The sequence below is a fragment of the Sorex araneus genome, chromosome 9 (assembly GCF_027595985.1).
Source record: "Sorex araneus isolate mSorAra2 chromosome 9, mSorAra2.pri, whole genome shotgun sequence".
NCBI classification, from domain to species: Eukaryota; Metazoa; Chordata; class Mammalia; order Eulipotyphla; family Soricidae; genus Sorex; species Sorex araneus.
In genome coordinates this window covers 40,649,986-40,665,422 of record NC_073310.1, presented here as the reverse complement: position 1 = coordinate 40,665,422, position 15,437 = coordinate 40,649,986, and the positions used below count along the sequence as shown (strand labels likewise).

General features: G+C 38.1%; 1 protein-coding gene across 1 annotated transcript in view; it reads left to right on the top strand.

Moving 5' to 3' along the window:
- SMYD3 (SET and MYND domain containing 3) overlaps positions 1–15,437 on the top strand; it is an 836,228-nt gene that overhangs the window by 198,574 nt on the left and 622,217 nt on the right. Inside the window, exons 3-5 of the mRNA XM_004605437.3 lie at positions 906–1,013; positions 4,212–4,269; positions 6,694–6,830. Of these exons, the coding sequence (XP_004605494.2) occupies positions 906–1,013; positions 4,212–4,269; positions 6,694–6,830 (303 nt within the window). The remainder of the gene's footprint in view (positions 1–905; positions 1,014–4,211; positions 4,270–6,693; positions 6,831–15,437) is intronic.

Below are 15,437 nucleotides of genomic sequence, written 5' to 3'. Positions count from 1 at the left end.
CCTAGGGATTACTTCTTGCAAGCATCTCTCTTGGCAGGTCCTAGGAAAGCGTATCCAGTGCAGATCAAACCTGGTCTCTAGCATGCAAGCCAGAGGCTACCCATCTTTACTATCTCTCAGACCTCTATATCCTTTCCTTTTGTCCTTTCGCTAGTGTTGGAACGGCTGATTCTCTTTTGAACCAATGTAGCATGAGGCTAGCATCACTGTCAGGTTAATGGATCATTTATCTTAGCCAGATATTTTTCAGAGCAACAGGGGACATTCCTAATTAGGAAAACAAGTAAACCACGGCAGTTATGGACAAATTAGATAGTTGGTCATTTTAGCTGAAAAATATATAGTTATTTTAGCTAAAACCTCCATTCTATAGGGTATCTTCTGAAACAAAAAGATTTTGTATTTTTCCTCCCCAGTATGTTCACTCTCCTGAGAGTGCTATACCTATTATAATGGCACTGTCATTACGAAGGTTATATGGTCGAGTTTGATACTCCTGAGCCATGTGTTTTATTATCTAATTTTGAGCGAGTTTCTTTTTGTATTCAAAATCACGTTCTCTTATTGAATCCTGTTTAGTCAGGTAAAGATCTATCTTATAAATTATTAAGTATTCCATAATAATTCTTTCTTTGGACTCCAGTAGCCAGTTAATCACCAGGGGGCAAATTAAAGGACAGAGGTAAAACAGTGGCTCTAAATGTTTGTGCCTGGTAATCGCCAAGTTGACAAAGATTGCATCATAGGTCATTGAGAGTATTAGAATGTTGCTTTCTCTTTCTAGTTTGCTGGTAGATGTAGGCTACTTAATTAACAGAATGCTAATGATTTTTCAGCATTCAAAATCAGTATAGATGAAAGTTACATTTTTATATCTCATGCTCTTCCCTTTTTTGTCTTCACAGAAAAAAGCTTGGCAGGACCATAAGCGGGAATGCAAATGCCTAAAAAGCTGCAAGCCCAGATATCCTCCAGACTCTGTCCGACTTCTTGGCAGAGTTGTTTTCAGACTTGTGAGTATAAAACTTGTGAAATATGTTTGAGTTGTAATTTAACAAAAGACTTTGCAGGTGCATGTATTATTCATATTTAAGGATGAATTTAGACCTGAGCTAAGGTAGAAGATGGACTATACTCCAGGGAGTATTTTAAGACAAAGATTTTTTACTCTAAAGTACAGCATCAATGCAGTGATAAAGTTCATAGCCCCTCTTCAAAGAGAGGTCTTGTAAGTTCTTGGGAATCAAGATGTAAAGACCCATAATTGGGGCATGTGATATTAATTATGGCTGTTACATGGCCCGTGTTAGTTTTCTATTGTAAAGTTATGTACAGGGCAAGAATACTTGTTCTTGAAGGAATTCTCAGGTGAGGTTTTGAATAGGTAACAATCTTACATTAAAGAATGCTTATCCATATATATATGTTATATATATACAAAATAATAAGGAGTCGTTGAAATTGTTTCTTTAGTCCTTTTTGCTTCTACCAAAATAATTTGTTCTTTAAAAACAAACAAGTTTCACAATGGAGATGTTACTGGTGCCCGCTCGAGCAAATCGATGAGCAATGGGATGACAGTGATGATAGTGACAGTTTAAAATCTCTCTGGTTATACTTTCCAGATTTTTGGAACAATTTTAAAACAATTATTTTATTTTTATTAAGTTGTTCACGATGATTTATTACATATAATACTCCAACACCAATCCCTCCACCATTACACCTTCCTACCACCATTATTTCCAATTTTTCCAACCACCACCCTGCCCCAACAGCAGGCCCTAAATAGTTTATTTTGTATTGCTTGTTATGAATAATTCACTAAAAATGATCAAAAAAGATTTCCTTAGAAGAAAGTGTGTGGCAATGTTTGTATCTCATCCTGGAGCTATTAAGCCTTTGTATATGAGATTACTAACATGTTGTTACAGGTTGAGCCTTTTGTGTTTATTGCTTTACTCTAGATTAGTTGCCTTCTACTTTACATCCTGTCAAATGTGGTGTGCTACTCCTGGTATATCATTGGTGGAAACTATGACCTGCCAGAGGCAGTTCATGGGTGGGCATGACTGTAAGGTATCCGGAAAAATAGGGGGATGGGGGTAGGTTGCCTAACCACGACTCTGTGAGAGCCAGTCTCAAAACCTGCATATGTGAGTTTTTCAACAGATTCATTCTCAGATGAGGCTCATTCCGAGTGTGGCCATGAGTATGGCAGTGATTGGAGTGTGGAGTTTTCAGCTGCCTGCGCTCTTATTTGGGCAGGTGGAGGGCTCACCCACCCCTTTTTGGGGAGCCCCGGATGAGACTCACCGTGGAGTGGGTCTGGAGGCATCTCTATTATCATTTGCATCTTTGGTTTGAAAAATGGCTTTGGGATACTGTAGGATAACACAGCCTCAGGTAGTTTAGGTTTATTGAGTTACTCCCGTTACAGTGCTCCCATTCCTCTTTGTTTATTTGTAACTTCTTTCTTAGTATTCTGTTGACTTGTAAATGTTGTTTTTCTCTTCTCCTTGAGTCCTTTGTATAGTTTATTCAGAGCAATGTCCTTTTTGTATGGACACAGGAAGACTTAGCAAATGTTATGCTTTTGTAACCTGGGAGTCATTTGACTCTACATGATATTTTCCTCCTGGGCATCTGTTCTCTCGACCTAAGCCTCAGCTGCCCTTACTTCCTAGCACCCCCAAAAGCAGGGTCCCCATGAGGGACTAGACGGACCCAGGGCAAGCGGTGAGTTGTGTGCTACCCTGGCATCGAGATGGGCCTGGCCAAAGTGACTAATGCTTAACTATAAGTTAAGAGCTTGATCATGGACAAGTGTTGTCATGATCCAAACAGTGATAACTAGATTTGGACCCTGCTAGGGTGAGGAATGATTAATCTGCCCTGAGTGTTGTGGTCTGAGTCTGTGGCAAGATGTTGCCAGGAGAGCTGCCTTGCAAGCCTCAATGTATCTCTTGCTATGTCCATACAAAAATAACCAATATTAAGATGTTAATGAGTCTTTGGACTAAGGAAAGGAACAAAATACCTTAAGAGTTAGGAAGGGCTTTGGAATGCCCTGCCCTCAGGAAGGGCTTTCTTATGTTGATTTTGCTACCTGGCAGTGTGTAACCTAGGGGCAAGGGTGAGAGAGGAAAAAGGGAGGAGAGAGATCGGAGAGAGGCTGCAGTAGATCCAGAGAGAGGCCAGAGCTGGGAGTGCGGGAGATGGGAAAGATGGAAGATTGAATGAACTGTAACTAATCAGCAACCAGCTTGGTCCTCGTTCTTCCTTCGCCTGTCCTTGGCCAACGGCCGTCCCGATCCAGCCCATACACAGCGGTTCCAGAGCACCGAAAGCGGGCGTTGAGACACAGCCACCCGGAGAGCCCGCGAGTGCACACACCCCACGGTGTGCTTTAGTTCTTTACAGGATACCAAATAGATATTGTCTTTGGATTGAATATGTGGCATTTATCACATATATGTATTGCTATTCTGGTGAACTAGAAATACAAATTTATTTAAAATATTAATAAACTCAGAGCAACCTTATTATTATATATTTTATTTCTCACTGGATATTAAAATTATAGTCACTGTTATAGGTTGAACTATACTTTTTATTTGTTAATATTAGAAAGATGGCAAATCTCTGCTAAGGCTGAAGTGAATTTTGTCAGAATCTGAAATGATACTAATACTGAGAATATTGCTTAATCTTTACTTTGGAGCTAACTAAGTTAGACACTAATACAGAGGAATGATAATACTACCTTCTGCTGAATACTTTATTTCTAGGCCTTGTGCTAATTGATTTACAACCCAATGAATCAGATACTGTTATTTCTCTCATGTTTCAGAAGAGGGATTTGATTTGTCTTGACTCAAGGTTAAGAAACTTGCCCAAGGTTGTACAGTTGTGACAAATTCTTATTTTTAGGCATCTATCTCTGTACAGGCGCAAGTTTAATCTATATTAAAGCTTCTTGTATATGGTTTTCATTTGGAAATTAAACTGTCAGGGCAAGTCACAACTTAGATTTCGTTTTATAATTTCTATAATTAAAATACAAAATTCTAAAAGTGATGAATGGAAATACACAGAAAATTGTCTTTCTTATGGAACTTTCATTTAAATATCTAAAGACATTAAAGGAATTGACTTATTTATTGGAGCCCAATAAGTTCTTTTTGCTGTCTCTCTCTTTTACACTGTAGATGGAAGAAACACCCTCTGAATCGGAGACACTCTACACCTTTTATGACCTGGAGTCAAGTAAGTAATTATGTTTCAGCATAAAAAAAATTTATTGGCGAATTGGAGAATTGCTTTTTTTTTAAGATACAAGAGCTATTTTTAGTATTTATTTAAATTTTTAAAAATATTTTCATAGGGTTGTTTATATTAATTGATTACATTCAATATTTCAATGCCAATCCCACCACCATTACACCGTCCCACCACCATTATTTTGAATTTTCCCACCACCATTCAAGCTTGCCTGCCACCAGCAGATGCTAGATAAATTATTTTCTGTTGCTTATTATGAATATCATGAGTGGTTGCAGCTGTGCCCTCCTGGAATTCTAAAATTGTAAATGACTGGGGTCCGAAGACATCTCTGTTGGGAGTTAATTCATTCTGAGAGGAGATTTGCTTTATTTTAACTTTGATTTTCTGTCACTTTGTTATGTGATGCAAATCTAATGAAACTTTTCATGTTTTTATATATGGCTGATATGTATGTTCGATAAATTCCAGGGTAGCTTTGTCATATGGAATTTGTAAAGTGCCATAAACTTGTGCAAGACAGGCAGGGAGAGTAGTGTAGAAATAGTAACCTAGTCTAGTTGACAAAATAATTCTTTATTTTATGACCCCATTCCCTTATTTTCTCTCCCCCCCTTTTTTTTAAATGTCAAAGAAGTGATGTAATGGCAATGTTGGGTAGGGGTGGGGTATCAGTATTCAGTATCAGTAAAGCAAATATTTATATTCTCTGGTTCTTTACATATTTTTGTTTGTTTTTTGGGCCACATCTAGTGAGGCTCAGAAATGAATCTAGGCAGTGCATGGGGGACCACATGGGATGAGAAGGATTGAATCCTGGTCAGCTGCTCGCAAGACAAGCACCCTCTCCTCTGTACTATCTCTCTGGGCCTTCCAGTCTTTTAAATAGTAAGGGGATAAGAAAGTACAGACTTGGGCTCTCTGACAGCAGTGCTCCTGAGTCACCGTGGCTGTGGCCTGGCTGCTTGTGGTGACTGATAGGATTTCAGTGAGCATTAATTCCATGCAGGGCTTATTTTCTTTCCCGTTGACAGAGTTCCTCTTCATTGAGGTGGTAAATTATTTCAACCTCCATCTAGTCAGAGCTTATATAGAAAATATGATGCAGTTTAATATATCTGGAGACAAAAAAGATGACACTGTACAGATTTATGGTCATCGTATCCTAAGTGCCAGTGGAAGTGAATTATTTAAGAAATCATGGCTAATTGCTGCATTGAGCAAGTAATTTAAAGAAAATATGTAGAGCTGACATGAGAATCAGAGTTATGCTACAGTTCAACCTGAGAGTCTTTTTGAGTTTTAAAAGAGAAGTTGTCATTTGGTCTCACTGTATTACTGCTGGGTAATTAACACCCTTGCTGGTGAGTTTAGTGTTAACATTGGCCCTGCCTGGTGGCAGTGTCATATATGCCGCTGCTCCAGTGTTATTAATTAAACGGTGAGCCCTTCGCCTTTTAGGATCCTTTTGTGATCTAAATGAAAGTGAAATTTTAGGGGCCAGAGAGATAGTATAGTGAGGATGGAGTTTGCCTTGTGTGTGGCCAACCTGGCTTTCATCCCTGACATCATGTATGGTCCCCAAGCCCTGCCAAGTACATCTCTGATCACTGAGTCATGAGTAAGCCCTGAGCACCATTGGGTGTGGCCTAAAAACCAAAGGGGGGGACAGAGAGAGAAACAGACAGACAGACAGAGAGACAGAGACAGAGACAGACAGAGACAGAGACAGAGAGGGAGGGAGGGAAGGAGGGAAAGAGGGAGGAAAGGAGAGAGTTTTTAAAGGGTTAAATTTTGACTTTGAAACTTCCTTTGTGAAGGGTTAACATTTGCTCTGAAGCTTTGTTTGTGAAGCACCACGTTTTGTTTATTGATCCTAGAAACAACATGAAGTTAAGATTTCTTTTGTTGATCTATGTTTTCTTCTTGATATACTTTCTATATGATGGATTTCATCTATTTGAACTTGAGCTGAACTCTTTTGTACTCTCTGTTTTGTGACTTGGAGATGCTACTATTTATTTGTTAGTCATGGTCTAGCTGTAAATTCTTTCACGGAAAACTCTTATTTAAATCCACTTATTTAATAAGAATTTATGGTGGTCGAAATATGCATACAGCATAATGTAGTGTGTCTGGTAACTCACTTCTTACCTTATTTTGGCTTTAATGCTTTTGATCTGTTTGTACATTTTGTTTTGATGGTTATTTGATCTCATAGATAAAGTGTGATAGAATTGAATTGATATTGTATGTATCACAATTTATAATCATCAACTAAAGATATATATTTGCTCTCAGAATGGAATCTGAGATTAGAATGGAATTAACAGCTATCATTGAACACCTGAAAATTGCCCATTAAAAGTTCACTTTGTGCTTGTGTTGTTTATTTCTTCTTTAAAAAAGACATTAACAAACTGACTGAAGATAAGAAAGAGGGCCTCAGGCAACTTGCAATGACATTTCAGCATTTCATGAGAGAAGAAATACAAGATGCTTCTCAGCTGCCATCTTCCTTTGACATTTTTGAAGCCTTTGCCAAAGTAAGTACTTCATTTAGTACCTTTGTTAGTCATATATCAGTCCTTTTTGTTGATGTGTGAAAATTCAGGTCGTTATGCCTTTCATCATTCTCGTACTTTGCTGAGTAGATTAGAGAATTACTTTGTTTGTATTGAAAAAGGGTATTTGTTTTCTTCTGTTTTGAGTATTCTTATTAATGGTCCACATTAGTTGTTAGCACTCAAAGTTTATTCTACTTTGTTTTCTCAATAGAAGAGTCTTTGTTCTTACTAATAGATTTTAAGGGTTTTTGTGCATTTATCTGCTTTGTGGTGCATGATTCAGCAATGGAGCTGGTCTTTAGGAGTGAAAAATCTATTGTAATCTACTTCTCGATTAAAATAATTTTTAAGTAATACGAAAATACAACTTTCCAATTTAGAAATAATTGTTGGGCTTGGTGATAATTCAAAAGGTTGGATTATGTGCTTTGCGTGTGGAAAGCCTGAGTTCAATCCCTGGCACACCGGGGCCCCCTGAGTACCACTGAGAGTGATCCCTAAACACTCAGCTCAAGTAGCCCCTGAGCACTGCCAGATGTGACCCTCAAACCAAAATAAATAAATAAATAAGTAGATAAAATAAACACCCAAATTGTTTTTCCATACACTGCATGTTCCACATCACTAAAATAATATATGAGGTATAGAAAAGGGGCTATTTTATTCTGGGTAGTTGTTTTTGAGGGGGGCTCCCAGAGAATCCTGGAGTCACTCAAAGAATACTCGGTTACCTGGAAATGATGATTCAATGCTAGGATTTGGTCATGCAGCACTGCTCAGACTCAGTGGGGTAAGTCTGTGGCTCTGTTCAGTCCAGCCATTCTGGTGTAAGTTGGTAGAACTTCACCTCTTCAGTGCTAGGGCTTGGTGATGCAGCCCTCTCTGCTGGCACTCAGTGGTGCTGGGGTCTGGGGGAGGTCTGTTGCCAGGGATTGAGCTCAGGCCTTGTGTAGGCAAGGTGTTTGTCCCCAACTTCAGACAGGTTTATTTCAGTATTTTATTTGTGGTTTATTGTTGGTGACTTCTGGTTTCAACCTTGTCCAAGGACAAAGAAGGCAGTGATTCTTATTGTCTATTCCAGAATGGGTAAAACAGAGAAGGTGTCTTCCCCATCACTGCAGTGTCTCTCTGTGTGTGTGTTTTGCAGGTTGTCTTTTGTTTTTTTTTAAATATTGATTGTATTTTAATAGCAAGTGAGCCTTTTCCATTTTGAGGGTGGTTGTGCCATTTATGTTACAGTTTCTAAGTGCAGATCTAATGAGACTTTTTTCACGCGTATTTTAAGGGCATATTTTATAGTTTGCTTAGTTTTGAAGAATTTAAATGGGACTGATACAAATGCTAGATATTTATTCTTGATTTTACAAGGTGTATATTTATTTATTAAGGTATTTTTAAAAATGATTTCTGGTAATACATAAGCACTAAATTTTGCTTGTCTGTCATTGGGAATTTGTTTCAAAATATGATGTTTACTGATAACTACCCTTAAGAGTAGCCTCTGATATATTTATTTCACATGACTAAAAATTTATAACCTTCAGTAGCATAATATATTCCATGTACACAATTTTTTTGATGTTAAAAACTATGCAAAATCATACCTACTGGAAGATAAAGATATACTTTATGGTGACTGTAAGTAATAGTCATTCTAGTGTAAGTTTGTAGCTCTTCTGTGAGAATTGTTTCTAGTTTTGGAAAAAGCACAGTGTTCCTGGTGTTACTAGTATTCATGAAAAAAATACATAAAATGCTTTCTCATAGGAAATGTGAATTACTGTCTTAGAAACACACCCGTCAATCCACAAATTCAGAGTTGTACATGGCAGCATGAAGCACAGTGTCAATGATGTGTTTATTGATGGTTTCACAAGGCCAGGTGTCTGGGAGGCAGGCACACTCAAAGTGGTCCGAACAAGCATCATATACCAGAGTGTGCAAGGCCTTCTTCCACTTCCTAATTGGCTGAGTACTGTGGAGTACAGTGTCTTCCACACCATCCATGGCCTAAATTTCATTGAATAATTTGAATGCATGCACTGCTTGGGTTGGGTTTTTAGGAGCAGGTTTTGGTTGTCTCTACCTTCTTTGCTCTTTTGTGACCAGAAGGCTCTCCTGGCATATATGCTTTGTAGCATGTGGACGCTTTTGACTTTGACTCCCCTCCTAATATCCTGTTTGTTCAGATACTCAGTTGGTGAATTAGGCACAGTGCCAGTAATTCTCCATTTAGGGTTAAATGCTTTGTCTTGAAAATGAACTGCCACTGAATTTATTTTTAACATTACTATCTTACTTCTTTTGTTTCCTGTTAAATAATTCCAATCTCATTAGTTTTACAATGTAATTCTTTCTGTTTTATAGGGGGAAAAATCTGTCATTATGACTAAATGGACAAAGTTTTTAGTAATATGCTAACTTTCTCGCCACATATTTGCATTTATTATGCTAGAAAGTAGACATCTTTGAGATTTTTTTTGGGAATTGAACTCAGATGTGTGATTTTTGCCTTAAAAGGTTGATTAATAAATCAAAAGAAAGTCCCTTAATTTATTACACCTTACCTCCTTGTAAAAATTTTGTTAATATTTTATATATTGTAGTCTCTTGTTTACATATTTGTCCTGGAAAGAAATTACTCTGTTCCTTCTCTTTGTTCCTTTTTACTTTTTAAGAACGAAATAGTTTTTAATTCTTTTATACCTTGAAAAATCTCAGAACTGAACTACTGAGCTCCTAACTTTGCAATTGAGTAATACTGCATATTATGATAGATGCATTTGAAGTGGGTGGAGAATTCGGGGGAGAGAATCTAATCCCTGTTTACTTCCCTTCTTTCTTACTGCTATGGAATTAATCAGAGAGCAGAAATGAGTAAACTGTTAACAGTTACTACAAACTATCAGAAATTAATGGAATTAATTTCTGTTCTGCTGAGATAGTAGCACTGCACTGTTGCCCCATTGTTCACCGGTTTGCTTGAATGGGCACCAGTAACGTCTCTATTGTGAGACTTGTTGCTACTGTTTTTGGCATATTGAATATGCCACGGGTAGCTTGCCAGTCTCTGCTATACAGGCAGGATACTCTTGGTAGCTTGACTCTCCGAGAGAGATGGAGGAATCAAACCTGGGTTGGCCATGTGCCATGCTGTGCTGTCACTGCTGAGATAGTATAGCAAGTAATGCAGCTGACCCAGGTTTGATCCCTAAACACGGGGTATCACTCTGGGTGTGTCCAAGACCAAACCAAAACAACACCAAAAAAAAAAACCTCAATTTGATTTTTTCTTCAGACCCTTTTTCTCTCATAAACACATATCTCGATTTCTTGTGTCAGTATATCTTGGCTTGCTTTTTCCTGTGTTCTCTCTTGAACACATATTTTCTTTCTTTGTATACTATTGAATGTTTGTTTTGGGGCCACACCCTGCCATGCTTAGAGCTTACTCTGCACTTAGGAATCACTGCTGGCAGTGCTCAGGGAATCATATGTGTTGCCAGGATCAAAACCATGTCGGCCACATGCAAGGCAAATGCTCTACTCACTGTATGATCTCTCCAACCTCATCCCTCTAGCATTTTTCTAAATAAGTCTTCTTTCATTAAAAACTATCTTGCGGAGACTTCTCTCAAGGGGTCTCCTGAGCACTTTTAGGAGTGATTCCCTGAACCCTAGAGCCAGAAGTAACCCCTGAGCACTGCTGGATGTGACCCCAAAACAACTGTCTTGCTTTAAAAAAAATTAATAAAAAATTTGCTTGGAAAAAAAAGGTTTTTTATAGAGATTTTTGGTGGTTGAGAGAGTTCTTCATTTTGAGAGCATATTATGTTTTTTTTTTTCCTAATGGAAAGCCTGGTTAATTCATCAAAAATAGATAGTTTATATCAAGTACTTTGGGTTTACTGTTGAAATTATGTATCTCCTGTTGGACTAGATTTCTCAGCCCCAAATGTGTTTCTGCTGCTTAAGACTTTGATGTGCTTGAAAAACTTGCCCTTCATTACCTTTGAGATACTATTGTATAATCACTTTTCAGTTATATTTCCAAGTTTTTTCTCTTTGTTCTCTACTTCCTTTTTGACAATATTAATCTCCTACTTCAACCATCCTCATGAACATATAAATAGTAATTTATGGTTGGATTGAAATTGTAGAGTCTATTGTATAAATATATCCTGTCCATTTTTTGATGTGCTTCCTGACTTTAAAAATGAAGTAGTGTGATGGACTGGAGGTGTGATTCAAGTGGTACAGCATGTGCTTTCCTTGGTCCAGGTCCTAGGTTTGATCTTCAACACAGCATGGTCTTTGAAAACTACCAAGTGATGCCCTTACAACTATAGTGACAAAACCAGAAATAAGTAGCATGAGACATTGGGGAACTTTTGTAGGGGAAGGTGTAAAAGAGGACTTCACTAAGGATGTAGAAATTAATGGCACTAATTTGGAAAGGAAGGTCTTGGGTAATGTTCTATACAGTGGTCTAGAAATGCAGATGGGCGATTAGTAACTATAACCTCCAGATGTTAAGAAAGCTACATTGACCTCCCCTGATGAAGATCAAAAAGGTAGTTATTTGAAGGCGGGTCAAGAATAAAGAAAGGGGAGCAATTTGAGAGTGCTCCCAGGACTCCAAACAAGAACTTCACTAAATAGCATGAAACAGAGAATCCTGCTGAGAGTGTTCAATATTTATTTCTGGGAGATTGTCCACTTTGGAACACAATACTAGGATAAAGCAAAGATGGCTTAAAGTATAGAATTTTGCCTTGGGTAAAGGAAGATGCAAGCTCAAAATATGCACCATAGCCTTAAGAACTCTACCCTCACCAAATCTGGTCTGGAAACAAGAGCTAGGTCAGGCGAAATATGCAGGACCTGTGGTTAGGTTATAGCAGGCATACAGTGATGGCTTCCTGTAAGCCATCAGGGAGCTGTAATGTATCTCAGAAGCAGAAGCCTGCTCGTGGGCAATTTGTTCCTTTCTACGCTGGGCTGAGTGACATGCTTGTCCCAGATGAAACTAAAGCAGCCTCTTCCTAATCATGTCAGATTAATTGTAGATATTCCCTAGAGACAGAAAGCAGACATTTTGCAGAGACTCGGGAAAATAGTACTATCAGGCACTCCTCAACATGGTCCCCATTTTGCTGCTCAGAGTGGTAGGAGATTGACACAATAGCAATGGTCAGGCCCTATAGCTGTGACCTCTGGAATGCAGCACTTATCTGTCAGTCCTTAGCCATACAGCTGTGCAGTGTAAGCTCAGTCAGCACTGTAGTTTCTGGGGATAATTGTATCCAGGCCTGCACAAAACTGGACGATCTCTGCTAGCCCTCATTGTACTCCAGCTACAATGAAGGAACAGAGGAATTTATCTGTTTTAATAGTTGAAGACAAAAACCTGGAAAGGATCCCAAGCACAAAAAAGCACTCTAAACTTCCTGATAAAAAACTTTTAAAGTGATAATGGTAGGATGTTCATTGAACTGAGGATAGTCTTAGAAGAAAGTACTATCAATGAAAGAGAAAGTAGGTGAAAACTTCAATCAGATATCACTGAACTCAAGAACAAAGTCTTATCACAAACTTAAGAACAAAATTGAGGGTCTCAGCAGTAGAATTACAGAGAGTTGAGGATTTAGTTGTTTTGAGGATAAGGTAGTTGAAATCATCAAAAAAGAATAGAAAAGAGAAAAATCAAGACAAAGAATAAAACCTAAGAGATTTATGATATGGCATAAAGAAGAACATTATTAGTATCTTCAGGATTCTGGAAAGAGAGAAAGAGAATGGGAAATAGTTAATGGTTGATGAAATTACAGGATTGAGCCACTGAAAAGTCTAGTACCTCTAAAAGGGGCTGGAGAGATAAACAGTGGGTAGGGACTTGCCTTGTATGTGACCAATTTGAATTTATCCCTGGAACCAGCCCCCATGCCTGCACTGGGAGTCATACACGTGCTAAGATCAGGAGGAAGCCCTGAGCATTGCCAGGTGTGTCCCTTAAACGAAAACAAAACAAAACAAACAAGAATCTCAGTGAGTTCTAAGCAAAATAAACTCAAGAGAGTAGAACACCAAAATACACCTTAATTAAAATCACAAAAGTCAAAGATAGTGATTAAATTATGAGAGCAAAATTAAAGCAAAAACTCCCAATATGAGGGACGCCCCCCAAAAGTTACAGTAGATCTGTCAAATGAGACCATGTAAAAGTCTATAGCCATCACATCGACTGAAATAAACATCCTAAACAAGAGAACTCAATCCAGCTTGATTATTACTCAGATTGGACAAACTGACACAGAGCTTTAGAGAAAAACAACAGCTCAATCATGTCTACTAAACCTGCTCTGTGAGAAGCACCAAATGGTCTTCTAGAAAAGGCCATAAAAATCCTATTTGGAATTAGTAACACACTAAAAACAGAAAATGAAGAAAGAAAGAGAGTAGTAACTGGATCTAACACAATGAACTTGGGACTTACTAGCTTTGTTAGGGGTTATAAGTCCAGAATTTCAGAGGTAAGAGAGATAATACAGTGGACAAGGAGCTTGCCTTGCATGTGCCTAACTCAGGTTTGATCCCAGGCACCCCGTATGGATCCCTGAACTCCTCCAGGAGTGATCCCTGAGCTCAGTGCCAGGAGTAAGCCCTGAGCACAGCTAGGGGTGGCTCCAAAATAAACAAACAAAAAGGCCAGGATAGTCTTATTTGTACCAGACCAAAAGAAAAAAAATTAGAGGCAGGGAGGGACCATTACATAATTAATAAAAATTCCATATAACAATCTTTAATATTGACTCATTATGCATCAAATAAAGAAGCATCAGAATATATAAAGCAATGGCTAATAGGTCTAAAGGACGATACCAACAGCAACACAGTATTAGTAGGAGATTTTATCACTGATCCTCCTCTCACCATTTGACCAACATGACAGCAAATCAATAAGGATGTATTAGACTTAAAGGAAGAAATAGAAGAACTGGGGCTTATTAGGCATGTATTGGGACATCCACCACCCAAATGATCAGTGCACATTCTTCCCTAGTACATATGGAATATCCCCCAGCATTGACCACATGCCGGTACTCAAAACAAGTGTCCATAAAAATCAAGAAGCTAAGAGTCATAACAACAATCTATTCAGCCTGACAATGCCTGTGCAAATAAACCACAGACAGAAAGCTGAGAAAAGGTCAAACACTTGGAAACTAAACAATGTGCTATTGAATGACTAATAGGCTATAGATTAAATCAGAGAAATAAAAAAAAAACAGCTCTTGGAAATGAAGAAATGAGCTACCAGAATATTTGGAACTCAGCTAAAGTTTTACTAAAAGGGAAACTCATACAGCAATACAGGCATTCAATAGCATATAAGAAAACGCCCAAATAAATAACCTATTCTTACCTCTTAAGAAACTGGGAAAAGAACAAGGAGTCCAAAAATAAGTAGAAAAAAGGAAATAATAAAAATTAGAGTGGAAAGTAAGGATGTGCTTGCAAAAGAAAGAAGGAAATGCAAAATCATAGAAGCCAAGAGCTGGTATTTTAAATGAGTAAACTAAGTCAGAGATTCCTAAACTTACTTGGTCTACTATACCCTTTTCAGAAAAAGAAAATTACTCGGGAACCCCTTCCTTCTCATTATACTTTCTTTAAAACTGTTGAAGCTGGTACACACAGCCCGTGGCTTACACTTGAGTGTGGTTTAATTTACATAAAGTGCAACACAGTCATGTTAAGTGCATAGCAGAGAGCACTTCCAAATTGCACCCAAGGCCACTGTTGCCACCCCCTTTCCAACCATCCCCGCCTCCCTCACCACACACACTATTTCAGTCCCTGCAGAGGGACAGTATCACACTTTGGGAAAACCTGAGCTAGATCAATAAATCTTAGCTAGAATCACAAAGAAAAAGGAGAAAACTAATATGTTGAATCAGCAGTGAAAGGAGAGTAAGATCAGCTAGTACCAAAACTGATAAAATGATTCTGAACAACTTTATGCTACTAAACCTAAAAGATTAAGGTAAGTTTTTAACGTCTTACTTCCTTTGACGATTGAATCAGGAGACGGTAGAAAACTTGAGCCAACTACTTACCAGCACAGAGCACAAAATAGTAACAGAAGTCTGCCCCAGAACAAAAGCCCAGGCTCTCATAGATTCATGTTAGGTGTTATAGCCATATATGTATATATATGTGTGTATATATAATGAAATATGGGCAGCAAGCATATAAAAAAGTATGCATCATCACTTCTTATCTGGAAAGTGAAAATCAAGATGACTGAAGAACCACCTCACATCACTGAGATTAGCCTCTTTCAAACAGTCTAGTTACAATCAGTATTGGCAGGGATGTGGTGAATAGAAACCCTCACTCATAGTTGGTGTGACTGTTGGCTGGTTCATTCTCTTCAGAAAACAATATGGAAATATCATGAAAAATTAAAATTAGACCTTTGCTATAACCAGTGATAAGAACATAAAGTAAATTAATTCGTAGAGAATTAAAACACCAGTCTTCATTGAAGTGCTGTTTGTAATAGCTAATATATGGAGACAA